Raw genomic sequence first — 15,192 nt, forward strand, 5'->3', positions numbered from 1 at the left:
AACAGATAATGCGGGTTTTGATTAGGAACTTCGAATTTCTAATCGGGTAAATCGGACTTGGTACTAATTTACTAACATCAAACCGAGTAAAAAATAACATTCAATTTGAAAAAAATAAATAAAAGAATTTTAGCTTTTTGTTATAAGTGCCCAAACCAGCACACAAGTTCCTTTCGGTATAAATTTGTTTCAATAATCACATTTTGAAACAATACCGAGCAGTTATTTCGTTTTTCTCTCCAAAGCTTTTTCACTTTCATATATACCCCAAGCTTTTAAATCGTTCTGCTGATATCATTACCCACACCCACATTTCGTGTTTAAAAAAAAAAATGTTAGACGCTCGCTTCTTAAGTCTTTTGTTTTGCTGCAAAGTTGCGTTTTCTAACCAAAAAACAGCAACAACCATTTGTTTTGCGCTTCACATTATTGGTACTATCAATTAACGCATCTATTTTAATTTAATTATATATCTATCTAAAGAAGCGCATTAATATTTACTTTGAGATCATCAACATTGGCGTCATATGTTTTTTTAGTGCTGTCTGACTGATTGACTTTTATTTTCTATGAATTCACCTTTGAGCGACTCGGGGTGCATTGAACTTTTAATGTCAGCTATAGTAAAACGAAAAAAAAACTAAACTAAAGCGATGATAATGATTATCGTTATTTCCTTTCTCGAACGATTAAAACAAAATATTGTGAGAAACAAACCATGACGAAAGACATCTGTTTAAAATTTGTTGTTATTTATGTATGCAATGTTGTTATCATTCAAAATTACCATCCAAATTTTCAAGTTCAAGTTTATGTTTGAAGAAAAAATTGTATTTTTTTCTGTGAGTAAATCTTAGGGCTTTAGCGGATGATTACTGCAATTTGTCGGGAGGTGAAGTTTTGTTGGGAGATAATTGTAAATTTATGCTTGGTTGGCATTTTTTAATTTGGGATTTTCGTTTTTGTAAAGTGGACAATTGAGCGTTAAAAGAATAATTACTTGAAAATTTCAAATCAATTTTAAATGGGTGCGATGAGTCACATTTGAAAATATAAAAATCTTTGAAGATTTGTAAAGTTCTATGCTTCGTTTTGAAAAGCTCTCTGTAAAAGATACTAATATGAAGATAAGTCAATTTAGAAGTAACGTCAAAGGTTTATGAACCTTTCCCGTTTCATTATTATTCCGTTTTTTTTTTGGAATCAATTCTTGGCGATTCATATTGAATTAAATATTTTACTGATCGATATATTTTCTAAATCTGCTTTTGCTATTTTAAGGAGTGTCCAATAAAAACTGTTTAGAATTTAAATAACAAATTTCCATTCTATCATCCATTCAAATATATTTTATTTGAGGAGGTATTTGCATATTGAATCGGGAGTTAATTTCATGTTATCGAAATGTATGCGACGAATAATATTTGTTTTAGTTTTCAGTGGATAAATGACTAGCAAATTTTGTATTTATTTTTTGTGGGTAATATTTGCAGAGTCATCGAGGGAAAGCTACGTGTTGAATGACACATACTAAGGAGAAAAAATTGATTTTTTTAATATTTCTTTCTTTTCATTTGAGATTAACCTACTGAATCTGGGAGCACAACTCAGATGGTATTGAAATTCGCAAAAAGTGTGCATTCTTTATAGGATGATTGATATTAAAATTTGACTATATTAGTCCACAATTATGTGCAGGCGCTTTATAATGGTAACTCTGTTTTGAAAAATGATGGATGTCCCATAATATGATAAATAAACTCATAAAAGCCGTTATTAGACAGTTAAAATTTTTATGGGATATGTACTCTACCTGCTGAAAACTTCCAATATAGATCCACTAAGTACCTATATTTAAAATTTCAGCCAGTTGGAATTTTGGTTTCTCGTTGAACAAAAGACCTAATTTTATGTGCAAGGCTCGTTTCTTATTTTTTCGTTTGCATTTTTCTTTGGTTTCTCTTCGTCGTTTTTATTTTTTTAATTAACTTCTTTTAAGAATATCTGTAGACAAAAAAAAAAACTAACGATGATTTGTGGCTCCTTCCAAAACTATCTCTTAGTGGAATTGAGCATGACCAGTGATATTTTTAATTCTTAAGAGGAAAATATTCAAGCAGAAATGTTCAGGAATAGTATAGTGCCCTCCGGTCTTTTTTTTGGGGTTTTGGCGGTACTAGTTACAAACTGAAATGTTAATAGTTAGACCATATGCTCCAATGAATGGCCAGAAGCACAATTTTGTGAATTTTTCGAAAGTGGGGAAATTTGGGGTTATGCATACATACAATGTGCTGATGGAGTCAATGTCACATTTGCAAGAATACTTGGTTTAAAGTACTACTAGTATGGTGCTGGAATTTGAAGCGTATTTGTACCTTTGGTACAAAAATATGGCATGTGGGACATGGATATTTTTCTTTCATTCCTAGATTTTTGTTCACATCACATAGTTCTGGGAGTATTGGTACTCATTTGTAACTTCGGCGCCAATGAAACATGAGAAATTTTCTCTTGCAGATAAAGTAGGAAATGGTGATTTTTGGCTCTTCGTAGCTATAAGATATTTTTTAGGATCTGATACTAATTCGCTCTTGGTTATTAGTTCATATAATTGTCTAAGCTATATTGAGTATCCATTTATGCAATAAATACAGATATTTAAATAGGAGATTCCTATAGCTTCTAGTTATAGCTTCTTACTTCGGTACAAAAATGGCCAGAAGCACAATTCTGTACCTTTTTCGATGCTGAATTTTGAAGGTAGCCGATTTGATTTACATTTTTCACTCGTAGAAGTATATACTTTGACCCGACCGAACTTAATTCCATTTAATACACTCTAAAATTATTAACATGGTCCGTCCATCTGTGGTCCATCTCTAGATAAAAGTTTACTCAAAAAAATACGATGGTCTCATCTGGGACCAAAATATCCCCATATAAAAAACCAACAGTTGACACAGAAGGACTTTATATAAGAAGTCCAAATATAATAATGTCTACATATGTCCAAGTCTTGGTAACGTTCCTATGTAACCCCCGATTTAGTGTAGGTGTACAGTTTGCTATAGTCTCTATATATCGGTCCCTTTCCCTATTTAAATTATTTTGAGGCTTTCATATGCATTTCGACCAAAATTTCCTGTAAGTCCACATTTTAAGATCCTGCAGGAAATTTCCAATATTTTTCCACAATTTGGTGTAGCTCTGCAAAACGAAGATGACCGATTTGGTGATATTTTTAAGGTCCTACTTGATACAAGCTCGATGATACGACATAAGAACCATGTAGGGGTTCGGGCAAGCTTAAAGGCACTACCCCTAATATTTCTTGAAATCTTTAATCAGTCTCTAAACGAATTGCCTTTGGTATTTTGGGTTCTCACAGTCGGTAAAACAAACACTTTCCACCTGAAAAAAATCCGAAATGTTAGTATTTCCCCAAAGCTCCAACGAAAAATGTTCATATAATTGAGCTACATTTTTTATTTGGAGTTCGTAACGGGTGCAAGACTATCCCAAAAAAATTCGGAGCTTAGATTGAATTAAAATTTTGTAGCCTGCTTGACCATGAAGCTAATCGACTTACCTAGACCTTTTTTTTTCATAATATATATGAATCTGGCCCAAATTTTTAATTTTCGATCGGAAACAACATCGTGCTGACATTTCTCAGGCAAAATTTATTGAATACTAAAAACGTGAAAATCAAAGCTCAAGCATCCCGAACGAAGGTATGTAGACCAAAATTGAAGGGAGAAGCTCGTTAAGAGCTAAGACCAATATTTACATACTAACCTCCATCGGTTCTGCTCACAGAATTCCTTGATTCATCTGAATGGGTTTTTGTTTTTAGACCTGATGTCCGTCTCTCTGGCATAATAACCAGACCATATTAGCCAGTTTCTTATGATATCTTCCCCACAAAAATTGAAAAAATTTGACAGTAAAAATTTCATAAAGGTCTTAGGGTATTGAAATGGATCGCCTCCATATGCTATCTCGCCCGTGAAAATTCACAACTTTCAAAAATATACACCTCATATTAAGCGCTGGTAGTTTTAAATTCTTAAATCTCTACACATCCCAATATTAATATCAAACTTAGGTGTGGTGCCAAAAACGACAATTTTAGTTCATTTCTTTTACTTCGTTCACAAAGGGTCAAGATTTCGAATGAAAACTTTTCTAAAATGTGAAATAGTTCCTTGATTTTCCTCCAACTTTTCACATTTTAATTGTTTTACCAGCACTGGATGTAGTGCGAAATTGATATATATATAGGTCTACTTCTTCTGGTACATCGACTATCTAAATTTCTAAATCGACTATCTAAACATCTAAATTCATAAAAATATTTGTATCACGCTCAAATCAGGTGCGAAAGTAATAATAAAAGTTCTTCTTCAGATAGCTCCCCTCAAACCATTTAAAAATCTAAATCTTAAACCAAAATATTCTCATCGAATTATTTATACTATCATTAGATCTGGCGTATTGATGGTGCCTATTCTGCGAATGGTATACTTAACAAGTTAACATATCGGTTCGGTCGGTTCCGTTTGCCCTCAGTCTTTCTCGGCTAATTTTAATATGTTCTCACTTGCCTTATGTTTATTTAAAATGTTGACCTCTAATGGGGGAGGTAACCAAGGAGTGGGCGAATATTGTGATTTTCGCACCTAAACTTAGTCTGATATTAAGACGTGACAGGTTTGGACTACATCGACCATGTTCTTCATTTTATGTGTACAGTATTTTTTGCAGAATCTTGAACTTTTGTGGGTTATGACCTTATTATATGCAATATCTTATAATTTGAGAAACTCGGACACATCTTTCAAATTTGATGTGGGTGATTGTTGATCACCTTTGCGATCTTTTCTATTAATCAATATTGTGGATCGATTTTGCTCATCCCCGAATTCGATCTGAGTTTGATAAAACCGTTGCTGTTTCGTTGAGCAACATTTTGGCCGCATATATAAACCCTTACTAGCCATATGGCTGACAGTTTAAAAATAATCATAATCTGAGGGTGTATATCTGTCGGAATACCGACTTATACTTTCTAATGTTTTCAAACCACTTAAAAAATATATTTTTTTGTGACCTTGTTAACTCCCCCTTCGAAAAATAGGCAAAAATAGATATTCATAAAATAAACCTTTAGAACAAACATAGTTTATGTACCCCCACATATTTAGCCTCCTAAACAAAATCTTGTTTTCTTTTATTTATTCTTATGCAAATGTTTCTATGTTTATTTACAAAAACAATTAACACTAACTAGAATGACTGGAATGATGTGCCAAATCAAACATAATAAAAACTTCTGCTTCTTCTTCTTCTGCTTATGTTGTTCGACAAGAAATATGTGTGTTTCAAACAGCCATCGAATGAATAAAGAATTTCAGCTATTATCAAATTGTTTAGTTGAAAATCATTGTTGCTGGGTTTTATTGTCTTAACCCGTGTTTATCAGCCAAGCATAACCGAGCCAACCCCCCTACCCCACCCCCTTTGTATTATGACAAGCTAATCAACACCAGGTTAATCGTTGTCATGTTTCGATGGATGCTTGCTTGTTTGTTATTACAAATTTGCTAATTCGTATCGTTGGATTGTCTTTGAGGCTAGGTATTAAATTTTGCTCTCGCCTGTTGCCTCTGCCAGTCATTGAAAAGTGTTTTTGTTTTTGTTGTTTGGTTTTGAAAATAAACACAATTATTTAACAAATTAATTTCCACTGAATAACTAACTTGCGATTTAGCATGGCATCCGTTTATAAATAAATTCGAAAAAAATACATATACAAATAATTGAAATTGTCGTGTGGTTGGCTGGATTAATTGCCCATATTGTATACAATATGTTATGCGGTATAGACTGGCGAATGCCCACCACAGCAGCATCTGGCCCCAATCTGTTATTACATCACAATAACAAAATAACAACAATAGTAGCTATGATTTGTTTACTGTATTGTCATACAATTGTTGTATGTATTTGTTTAACAAACAATTCAAGTGTGAATTTCAATTCAATACGAAATGGAAATTGTACTACCGAAAATCGTGCTATATATGTGCTGTTCCATTGGATTCAAAAAAAAAAAATAATTAGATTTTAATGGGACTTTAAATTGTTGTGTTTTAAAGTTGAAGCCTATTTGGGGTAATTGAAATGAATGTATTTATCTCGTTGTAAAGATAATAAATCGTGAAAATAAATAGGGGAAAGATGGGGATTAAATAATCTGGTAGGCTGTTTCATAAGGATTGTGCTATTTATAAAATTTTATAATCAAGTTCACGTGTGCACTATTTTTAGCCCAAATATTGATCACGTATTTATCATCCAATCAGGACGCATTGATTGAGTCAGTCCTCTCATATCCCACAATTAAGTTATGCAAAAGTTTAATTTGGCATATCTGGACAAATATCTAGAAGACAAGAAGATCTTCTCATTGAAGACCAAAAGGTCTTCTCATAGAAGACCTGGATGTCCTCTCATAGAAGACCTGGATGTCCTCTCATAGAAGACCTGGAGGTCTTCTCATAGAAGACCTGGAGGTCTTCTCATAGAAGACCTGGAGGTCTTCTCTTAGAAGACCTGGAGGTCTTCTCATAGAAGACCTGGAGGTCTTCTCATAAACGACCAGAAGGTCTTCTCATAGAAGACCTGGAGGTTTTCTCATAGAAGATCAGAAGATCTTCTCATAGAAGACCAGAAAGTATTCTCATAGAATATCAGAAGGTCTTCTCGTAAAAGACCAGAAGGTCATCTTATAGAAGACCAGAAAATCTTCTCATAGAAGACCAGAAGATCTTCTCATAGAAGACCAGAAGGTCTTCTCATAGAAGACCAGAAGGTCTTCTCATAGCAGACCAGAAGGTCTTCTCATAGGAGACCAGAAGGTCTTCTCATAGGAGACCAGTAGGTCTTCTCATAGAAGACCAGATGGTCTTCTCATAGGAGACCAGAAGGTCTTCTCATAGAAGACCAGAAGGTCTTCTCATAGAAGACCAGAAGGTCTTCTCATAAGGACACCAGAAGGTCTTCTCATAAGGAGACCAGAAGGTCTTCTCATAAAGAGACCAGAAGGTCTTCTCATAAGGAGACCAGAAGGTCTTCTCATAAGGAGACCAGAAGGTCTTCTCATAAGGAGACCAGAAGGTCTTCTCATAAGGAGACCAGAAGGTCTTCTCATAAGGAGACCAGAAGGTCTTCTCATAGAAGACCAGAAGGTCTTCTCATAGAAGACCAGAAGGTCTTCTCATAGAAGACCAGAAGGTCTTCTCATAGAAGACCAGAAGGTCTTCTCATAGAAGACCAGAAGGTCTTCTCATAGAAGACCAGAAGGTCTTCTCATAGAAGACCAGAAGGTCTTCTCATAGAAGACCAGAAGGTCTTCTCATAGGAGACCAGAAGGTCTTCTCACAGGAGACCAGTAGGTCTTCTCATAGAAGACCAGAAGGTCTTCTCATAGGAGACCAGAAGGTCTTCTCATAGAAGACCAGAAGGTCTTCTCATAGAAGACCAGAAGGTCTTCTCATAGAAGACCAGAAGGTCTTCTCATAAGGATACCAGAAGGTCTTCTCATAAGGAGACCAGAAGGTCTTCTCATAAGGAGACCAGAAGGTCTTCTCATAGAAGACCAGAAGGTCTTCTCATAGAAGACCAGAAGGTCTTCTCATAGAAGACCAGAAGGTCTTCTCATAGAAGATCAAAAGGTCTTCTCATAGAAGACCAGAAGGTCTTCTCATATAAGATCAAAAGGTCTTCTCATAGAAGATCAAAAGGTCTTCTCATAGAAGACCGGGAGGTCTTCTCATAGAAGACCGGGAGGTCTTCTCATAGAAGACCGGGAGGTCTTCTCATAGAAGACCGGGAGGTCTTCTCATAGAAGACCGGGAGGTCTTCTCATAGAAGACCGGGAGGTCTTCTCATAGAAGACCGGGAGGTTTTCTCATAGAAGACCGGGAGGTTTTCTCATAGAAGACTTGGAGGTCTTCTCATAGAAGACCTGGAGGTCTTCTCACAGACTTGTTGGGCTTCTCATAGAAGACTTGTTGGGCTTCTCATAGAAGACTTGTTGGGCTTCTCATAGAAGACCTGTTGGTCTTCTCATAAAAGACCTGCTGGTCTTCTATGAGAACAGGTCTTCTCATAGAAGACCTGTTGGTCTTCTCATAGGAGAGCTGTTGGTCTTCTCATAGAAGACCTGTTGGTCTTCTCATAGAAGACCTGTTGGTCTTCTCATAGAAGACCTGTTGGTCTTCTCATAGAAGACCTGTTGGTCTTCTCATAGAAGACCTGTTGGTCTTCTCATAAAAGACCTGTTGGTCTTCTATGAGAACAGGTCTTCTCATAGAAGAGCAATTGGTGTTCTCATAGAAGAGCAATTGGTGTTCTCATAGAAGAGCAATTGGTGTTCTTATAGAAGAGAGAATTTAATGGTTCTATCATAGAAAATCAGTATTCCACCTTCACTCAAAATGAGATGTATTGTATTCAAACCAGTTTCGGAATAAAAAATGACCTAAATCATTCGATCGTCTTCTATTCTAGTTTGATTGAATTTCCTTTAATTAGAATGTGGGGTTTGCCAACTCCAGCATTTCTAGAATGGTTTTAGTATCACATCCATCTAGTCAATCTCACTAGTGTCAATTAGCATATAAATTAAATTCGAAACAAAAACGAAAAATTCAAATCAATCCCAAAAACAAAAGACTTAAGAAACAAACTTGAAAATTGCTAATAGAAAAAAAGAATAACTGAATTTTACAATTTCGGTTTTGAACAATCCCGCTTGTATTGTTCCAATAATAAAACAGACGGCATGTGTTGCCAAAATGTCAAATAAACATCAATAAAAAGCTGGATGAGATATAAATTATATGTTAGAACCAATCAAAAGATTTAAACAGCAAACTTCCAGATTTTGATAAGCAGGTATTGGAGTTGATGTATTTTACGATCTTTTGTTTGTTTGGGTGTGTGAAGATTCCTATCTTCACATTGTTTGTTTGTTAATTTCGAGGAATGGTGTGAATTCGGCAGTTATTTGATATATCCGTTGCTCGACACACAATACCAATAACCCAAAATTAAATTTATTTATGAACAGACGTTATTTTGAGATTTTGATTTTTTAGTTACTCCTATCCATTCAGGTTATTTAAAACTACATAAATTCTTATTGGTTTCCAAAAAAAAATGTGGACAAGAAGTTGATCTCTGTTTTAAACGAAAAATCCATTTAACGACCAACTTTTCGTTTTGAAATAAATATCAACTTTTTGTCCACATTCTTTGGCAGCCAAAACTAAAGACTTAAGACACAAACCCCACAGAATTAGCATGTGGTGTTGATGTTTAGCTTTTTTACATCTTTGTTATAGAATTTTCTTATGGCATGGTTTAGCCAAAGAGAACTGGTTTTCAAATTCTTATTTTCGAAAAAAGATAATGGGCTTTTCGATGGTTTGTGGCAAATATGCATATTCTTATTTAAAGTCATGAACTTTTCAATGTCAAACTAAATGCTTCGATTGCCGTTCTTAATTCTTCGATAATAACCAATAACTTGTTATTATGGCCTAGAATATTTGTTGTAATTAAATAAATGAGACTGGTTGTTACGATAATAAAGGCGGTGAATTTTTATACCCTCTACCATTCTATGGAGGGTACATAATAACTTTGTCATTCCGTTTGTAACTCCTTGAAATACTCATGATAGACCCTAAAAAGTATATATATATATATATATTTGATCAGCTTAAAATTCTAAGTCGATTTAGCGATGTACGTCTGTCTGTCTGTTGTAATCTTTCGAACGAATGGAGATAGAAGGCTAAAACTTTGCCCACATATGAATTTTGTCAGCAGACAGGTTATGTTCGTAAATGGGCTATGTCGGTTTACGTTTTCGTTTAGCCCTCATGTTCAGTATTTTTATGATATGAGAAACATTATTCGCCGGAATTGTTTCATATTATGTATTTGTAATCGGTGCTACAACTTGCGACAGAAAATTGTCTATGCAGGTCCGTCCTCCACGTGTTCGTATAGCCCCCATATTACGACTTTCATTTAAGCAGTTTTTTTTTTTAAATTTCCAGTCCTTTCAAAATGGTGGAGGGTATTAAAAGTTCGACCCGGTCGAAGTTAGCTGCTTTTTATACCATCAGCCATATGGCTAGAGAGGGTATACATCATTTGATACGGCCAAAACATTTCAGGACATTTGGAGTCGATCTAGCGATGTCCGTCCGTTTATCCATCCGTCCGTCTGTCTGGCTGGTGTGCACGAAAACTCTCGAAGGGGGTATTCGATTTGGCCCAAACTTGGTACAACGCAATATTATTATCAAACTTAGAACGAGTTCGCCGATGGACACTATCGGTCCACTCCTTCTGGTACCTCCCCCGCAAAAGTTCGAAAATTTCAAGAATTTTTTTTTTCAAGAATTATTTTTCAGCACCTAAAGGGAAAGAATCATCCGATTTTGCTTAACTTTGCAGATCCCTATATTTCCATCAGTGCTAAGTCAGGTGCGAAAATAGACAATATCGCTAAACTCCATCAAGTACCTCCACCACAAAGGGTTAAAATTTCGAATAATTATAACTCTTATAAAGTGTGGTATAAGAGTCCGATTTTCTTCAAATTACACACATCACAATATTTTTAATAACCAAAGGTCTGGTGTGAAAATGGAATATGTCGGCCCACTCCTTCTGATACCTTCCCCAAAAAGGGTCAGACTTGGCACATCTCAATATTTTCATCAACCTGAGAACTGTTATAAAGGTGACAGAGATCGGATCATTCCTTCTGATACCTCCCACACAAAGGGTGAAAGTTTTGGATAACCAAAATGATTATAAAACGCGGAATAACCATCCAGTTCTCTTAATATTTCACACATCCCATTATTTTTACTAAAACAATATCTGCTATGAGATGGGATACATCGATCCACTCCTTCTGGTACCTCCCCCACAAAGGGTTAACATTGTGAATATCCATGAAGCTAATAAAACTCGAAATTAACATCCGACTCCATTCAGACTTGGCAAATCTCAACATTCCTATCAACGCGAAATCTGTTATAAAGATGTTGGAGATCGGATCATTCCTTCTAATACCTCCCCCACAAAGGCTCAAAGTTTTGAATAACCAAAACGATCATAAAATCCGAAATAAGCATCCGGTTCTCTTCATATTTCACACATCCTATTACTTCTACTAATACAAGATCTGCTGTGAAGATGGTATATATCGGCGGACTCCTTCTGGTACCTCACCCCAAAAGGGTCAAAATTTTGAATATCCATGAAGCTCATAAAACATGAAATTAACATCCGATTCCATTCAGACTTGATACATCTCAATATTTCCATCAACACCAGAATTTTGATAAAGATGGTATAGATCGGACCAATTCTTCTGGTACCTCCCCCACAAAGGGTAAACGTTTTGAATAACCAAAACAATTATAAAATCCGAAATAATCTTTATATTTAACACATCCTATTATTTTAAATAAAACAAGATCTGCTGCGAGGATGGGATTTATCGGTCCACTCTGTCTGGTACCAATGGTCAAAATTTTGAATATCCCTGAAGCCAATAATATGCAAAATTAACCACCGATTCCATGTAGACTTGGTACATTTCAAAGTTTCTATCAACAAAAGACCTCTCCACAAAGGGTCAAAGTTTTGAAAATTAAAACGATTATAAAATCCGAAATAAGCATCCGATTCTTTTCTACAAACGTTTTTTGTTGACACAAAATCTGTTGCGGAGATGATATATACCTGCGAACCCCTTCTGGTACCTCACCCACAAAGGGTAACAATTTTCAATACTTCAATCTTGCGTTGCTTGCGAAACAACTCATCAATTCTTTACAACTAACTATATATAAATGTATCTCTTAACCAAAAACATGAGATTAATATGGAATTTATGATGGAAAAGGAATACTTCGGTCGACTACATCTGGTACCTCATGCAAATCTTAACATTTTCTAAAACTTATCACATATCTCATATAAAGTGAAGGAAGTAGCCAATATAATGTTTATATGATATTTATATAGGTCCGATACGAAATGGACAGTATTGCCTCATTCCTTAGGAACCTACTCCAAAGAGGGTCAATGATTTGAATAATCATAACAGAAGTCAACATATATTGAGGGCTGTGGGTATACATCGGACGGCAAAACCGACTGATATTTTTAACTTGTCTTCGTTTTTTTTTGAAAATCTTCAAGTTCCTTACAAATGGTGGTGGGTATTAAAAGTTCAGCCCATTCAAAGTTAGCTGCTTTTTACTTTTAATTCTGGGGGAGGGGGGATGTGCTAAATTTGAAAATCAAGCTATTGAATCATTTCTTTTGGTGCACGTCCTCCACGAAGCTTTAATATTTATAAAAGTATAATTCTCAATCTGTATAGGATGAGGGTATATCTCTTATTAATACTCTTTAACTTCTCTTTATTAGGTTTTGGATGTTGTCTCCTTGCCATGGAGGTTACTTTCCAACACTCCTGTGATTTCTTTACGTTACTAAATAATTTTCAATTATTTCCCCACAACAATTTCCAGTTGCAACAAAATGTAATCGACGAAACATTCATTTACCTCCCTACTTATCCCAAAACCACTTCCATTTCACAGTAACTGTAACAACACATTGTAACTGCCCCAAAACTATAATCTTCTGGGATTTCTTTCTCAATTTTCACCATAAATTCATAAACACCAGTAGATAACTATATCCATATGCTAATAAACATTTCAATTACTTACATCATCGAATTCACTGCGGAATGGTCCATGTGAGCGGACCATATTGAAAAAGGTTTGCAAACGTTTCGATTTGTGTGGCAATTCGGGCTGAGCATAAGCCAAACAGTATTGTCCCTTCATTTCGACATTGGCGGCACCCGTTGCACCACCATCAGCCATTTGATGCTGCACTCGCAGACATTGATCGAAATCGCCCAACTGATTGATGTTGCCATTCAAGATGCCAGAGTTGAGTTTGCCCGTGGAGTCGTGCACTGTAATAAAATAAAAACAAAAAGAAAAAAAGAAACAAATTATGATGAGATGTCAAAATTGTAAATGAATACTACAACAATAAAAACTTTCAAATAACATTAACATAATTTAATAATTGTATTTACAAATCTCTTTTTTTATGTTGAGTTTATTGTAGTGAAACGTTTGAAGACTTGTCTCAACACCCGTGGGATTCTATTGACTGCATTGTAAATATTTATGATCGTTTTTTATTGAATTGTTAACATTTTTACATGAGAATAGTTTTTGATTTATTCATGGCGATAAAAGGCGTAAACAAAAGACCCAAAAACGGGGCCTTAAGTTATCAATGAATAAAGTCTAAGTTTTTGATTATTTTTTCACATGGATTTTTCTTTCGAAGTTTTAAAGGGCACTTGCCAACATTCTTTTGAATATTTACTTAAATTTGAAGGCCTATTTGGAAAGCAGATCTTTTGGAAATGTAAATAATATATGGCTTATTAGCTGCAAATTCGATTCTCACATGTTTTAAACAAGGTTTTTTTGGTGCCAAATTAACTCAACTGTATATTTTATATAATAGAAGGCTTCTCTATAGTATATAATAGGGTATCGGTCCTCTATAGAATAGAATATCCTTTTGCTTTTCTATAGCATAGATTTATAATAGAAGACCCTTGTGATTTCCTATGGAGTAGAAGACCTTATTGGCCTCCTATTGGTCTTCTATAGTATAGATAACCTTATTGGTATTCTGTAGAATAGAAGACCTCATTCGTATTCTCTAGAATAGAATAGAATATGTGCACTCCACAAAAATAATATTTGGTACCAGATATCAGATACAGCCTACCTCTGGAAATACCTCTGTCAAATTTTATGGAGATCGGATCAGATTTGAATATATCTCTCATATATATTATTTTTCCCGATATCAGGTTTATTGTGCACCAAATGACTAATATCAGTCCAAATGAACTGAATCTTGGCTAATCAGACTGAATTCATCGTAGAAACAACTACTTCAAAAATGGTGATAAACGGTTCAGATATAGCTATAGGTCCCATAAATATGTCTCATCCGCTTTGGGGTTTTAAGTCCATCACATGTGTAATATGCACTCCACAACTATAATATTTGGTACCAGATATCAGATACAGCCCAGAAATACCTTTGTCAAATTTTATCGAGATCGGAACAGATTTGGATATAGCTCCCATGTATATTTTTAATGGCTAATATTAACCCAAATGAACTGAATCTTGGCTATTCAGACGGAATTCATCCTAGAAACAACTACTTCAAAAATGGTGAAAATCGGTTGAGATATCCGATTCGGAGTTTTAAGTCCCTCAGATGTGTAATATGCACTCCACAACTATGATCTTTGATACCAGATATCAGATACAGCTCAGAAATAAGTGTTGAAAATTTTGTCAAAATTGCTTTAGATTTGGATGTAGCTCCCATATATAGGGTGAGATAAAAAAACTGCAACAAAATCAAGTGACATAATTTTTACTTTTTTTTTAAATTTTATTGAATGAAAGCAATAAATGTCGGAAATAGCATCAAATTTTAGAATAAGTTTAGATTTGTTCGAATTGATCACCTTAGGCACGAATTATGGTCTTCAAACGACTAATGAAACCGTCACACACTGCCTGAATGTTGCTCTGCGGTGTTTTGGCCCATTTCCGGCGAAGCGCTTGCTTGAGGTGATCGACACTTTGGTATTTTTTAGTGCCAACCTTTCCAAAATACTCCAGACACAATAGTCCAACGGATTGGTATCCAGAGATTTTAATGGTACGCTGGAAATGAAGCGAGGCACATCATTTTGTCACCATTCTTGGATGGTGCGTGCTGAGTCCTGTTGGAATGTCTAAGGTCTGCGGCCAAAATGTTTGCGTGCCCAAGGCTTTTATACACCCTCCAGAATATTTTTGCGATATTCGGTTTTTTTTAATGCCACGGTCCATTAATACGAGCGGAGAATGACCATCGGCTGTTATGGCGGCCCGTACCATCACCATGACCGCCGCTTGAGTCCTGGTGGACAACCGAAGGTGCACATTTTCAGCTGACCTCTTTGGCAAGTATATA

General features: G+C 35.3%; 1 protein-coding gene across 2 annotated transcripts in view; it reads right to left on the minus strand.

Annotated features, from left to right (window-relative positions):
- LOC101890985 (O-acyltransferase like protein) overlaps positions 1–15,192 on the minus strand; it is a 69,701-nt gene that overhangs the window by 10,975 nt on the left and 43,534 nt on the right. For both annotated transcript variants that reach the window (XM_059120956.1, XM_005177487.4), the window contains exon 4: positions 12,846–13,099. In XM_059120956.1, coding sequence (XP_058976939.1) covers positions 12,846–13,099 — 254 coding nt within the window. The remainder of the gene's footprint in view (positions 1–12,845; positions 13,100–15,192) is intronic.

Source organism: Musca domestica, unplaced genomic scaffold (assembly GCF_030504385.1).
Source record: "Musca domestica strain aabys unplaced genomic scaffold, Musca_domestica.polishedcontigs.V.1.1 18, whole genome shotgun sequence".
Taxonomy (NCBI): domain Eukaryota; kingdom Metazoa; phylum Arthropoda; class Insecta; order Diptera; family Muscidae; genus Musca; species Musca domestica.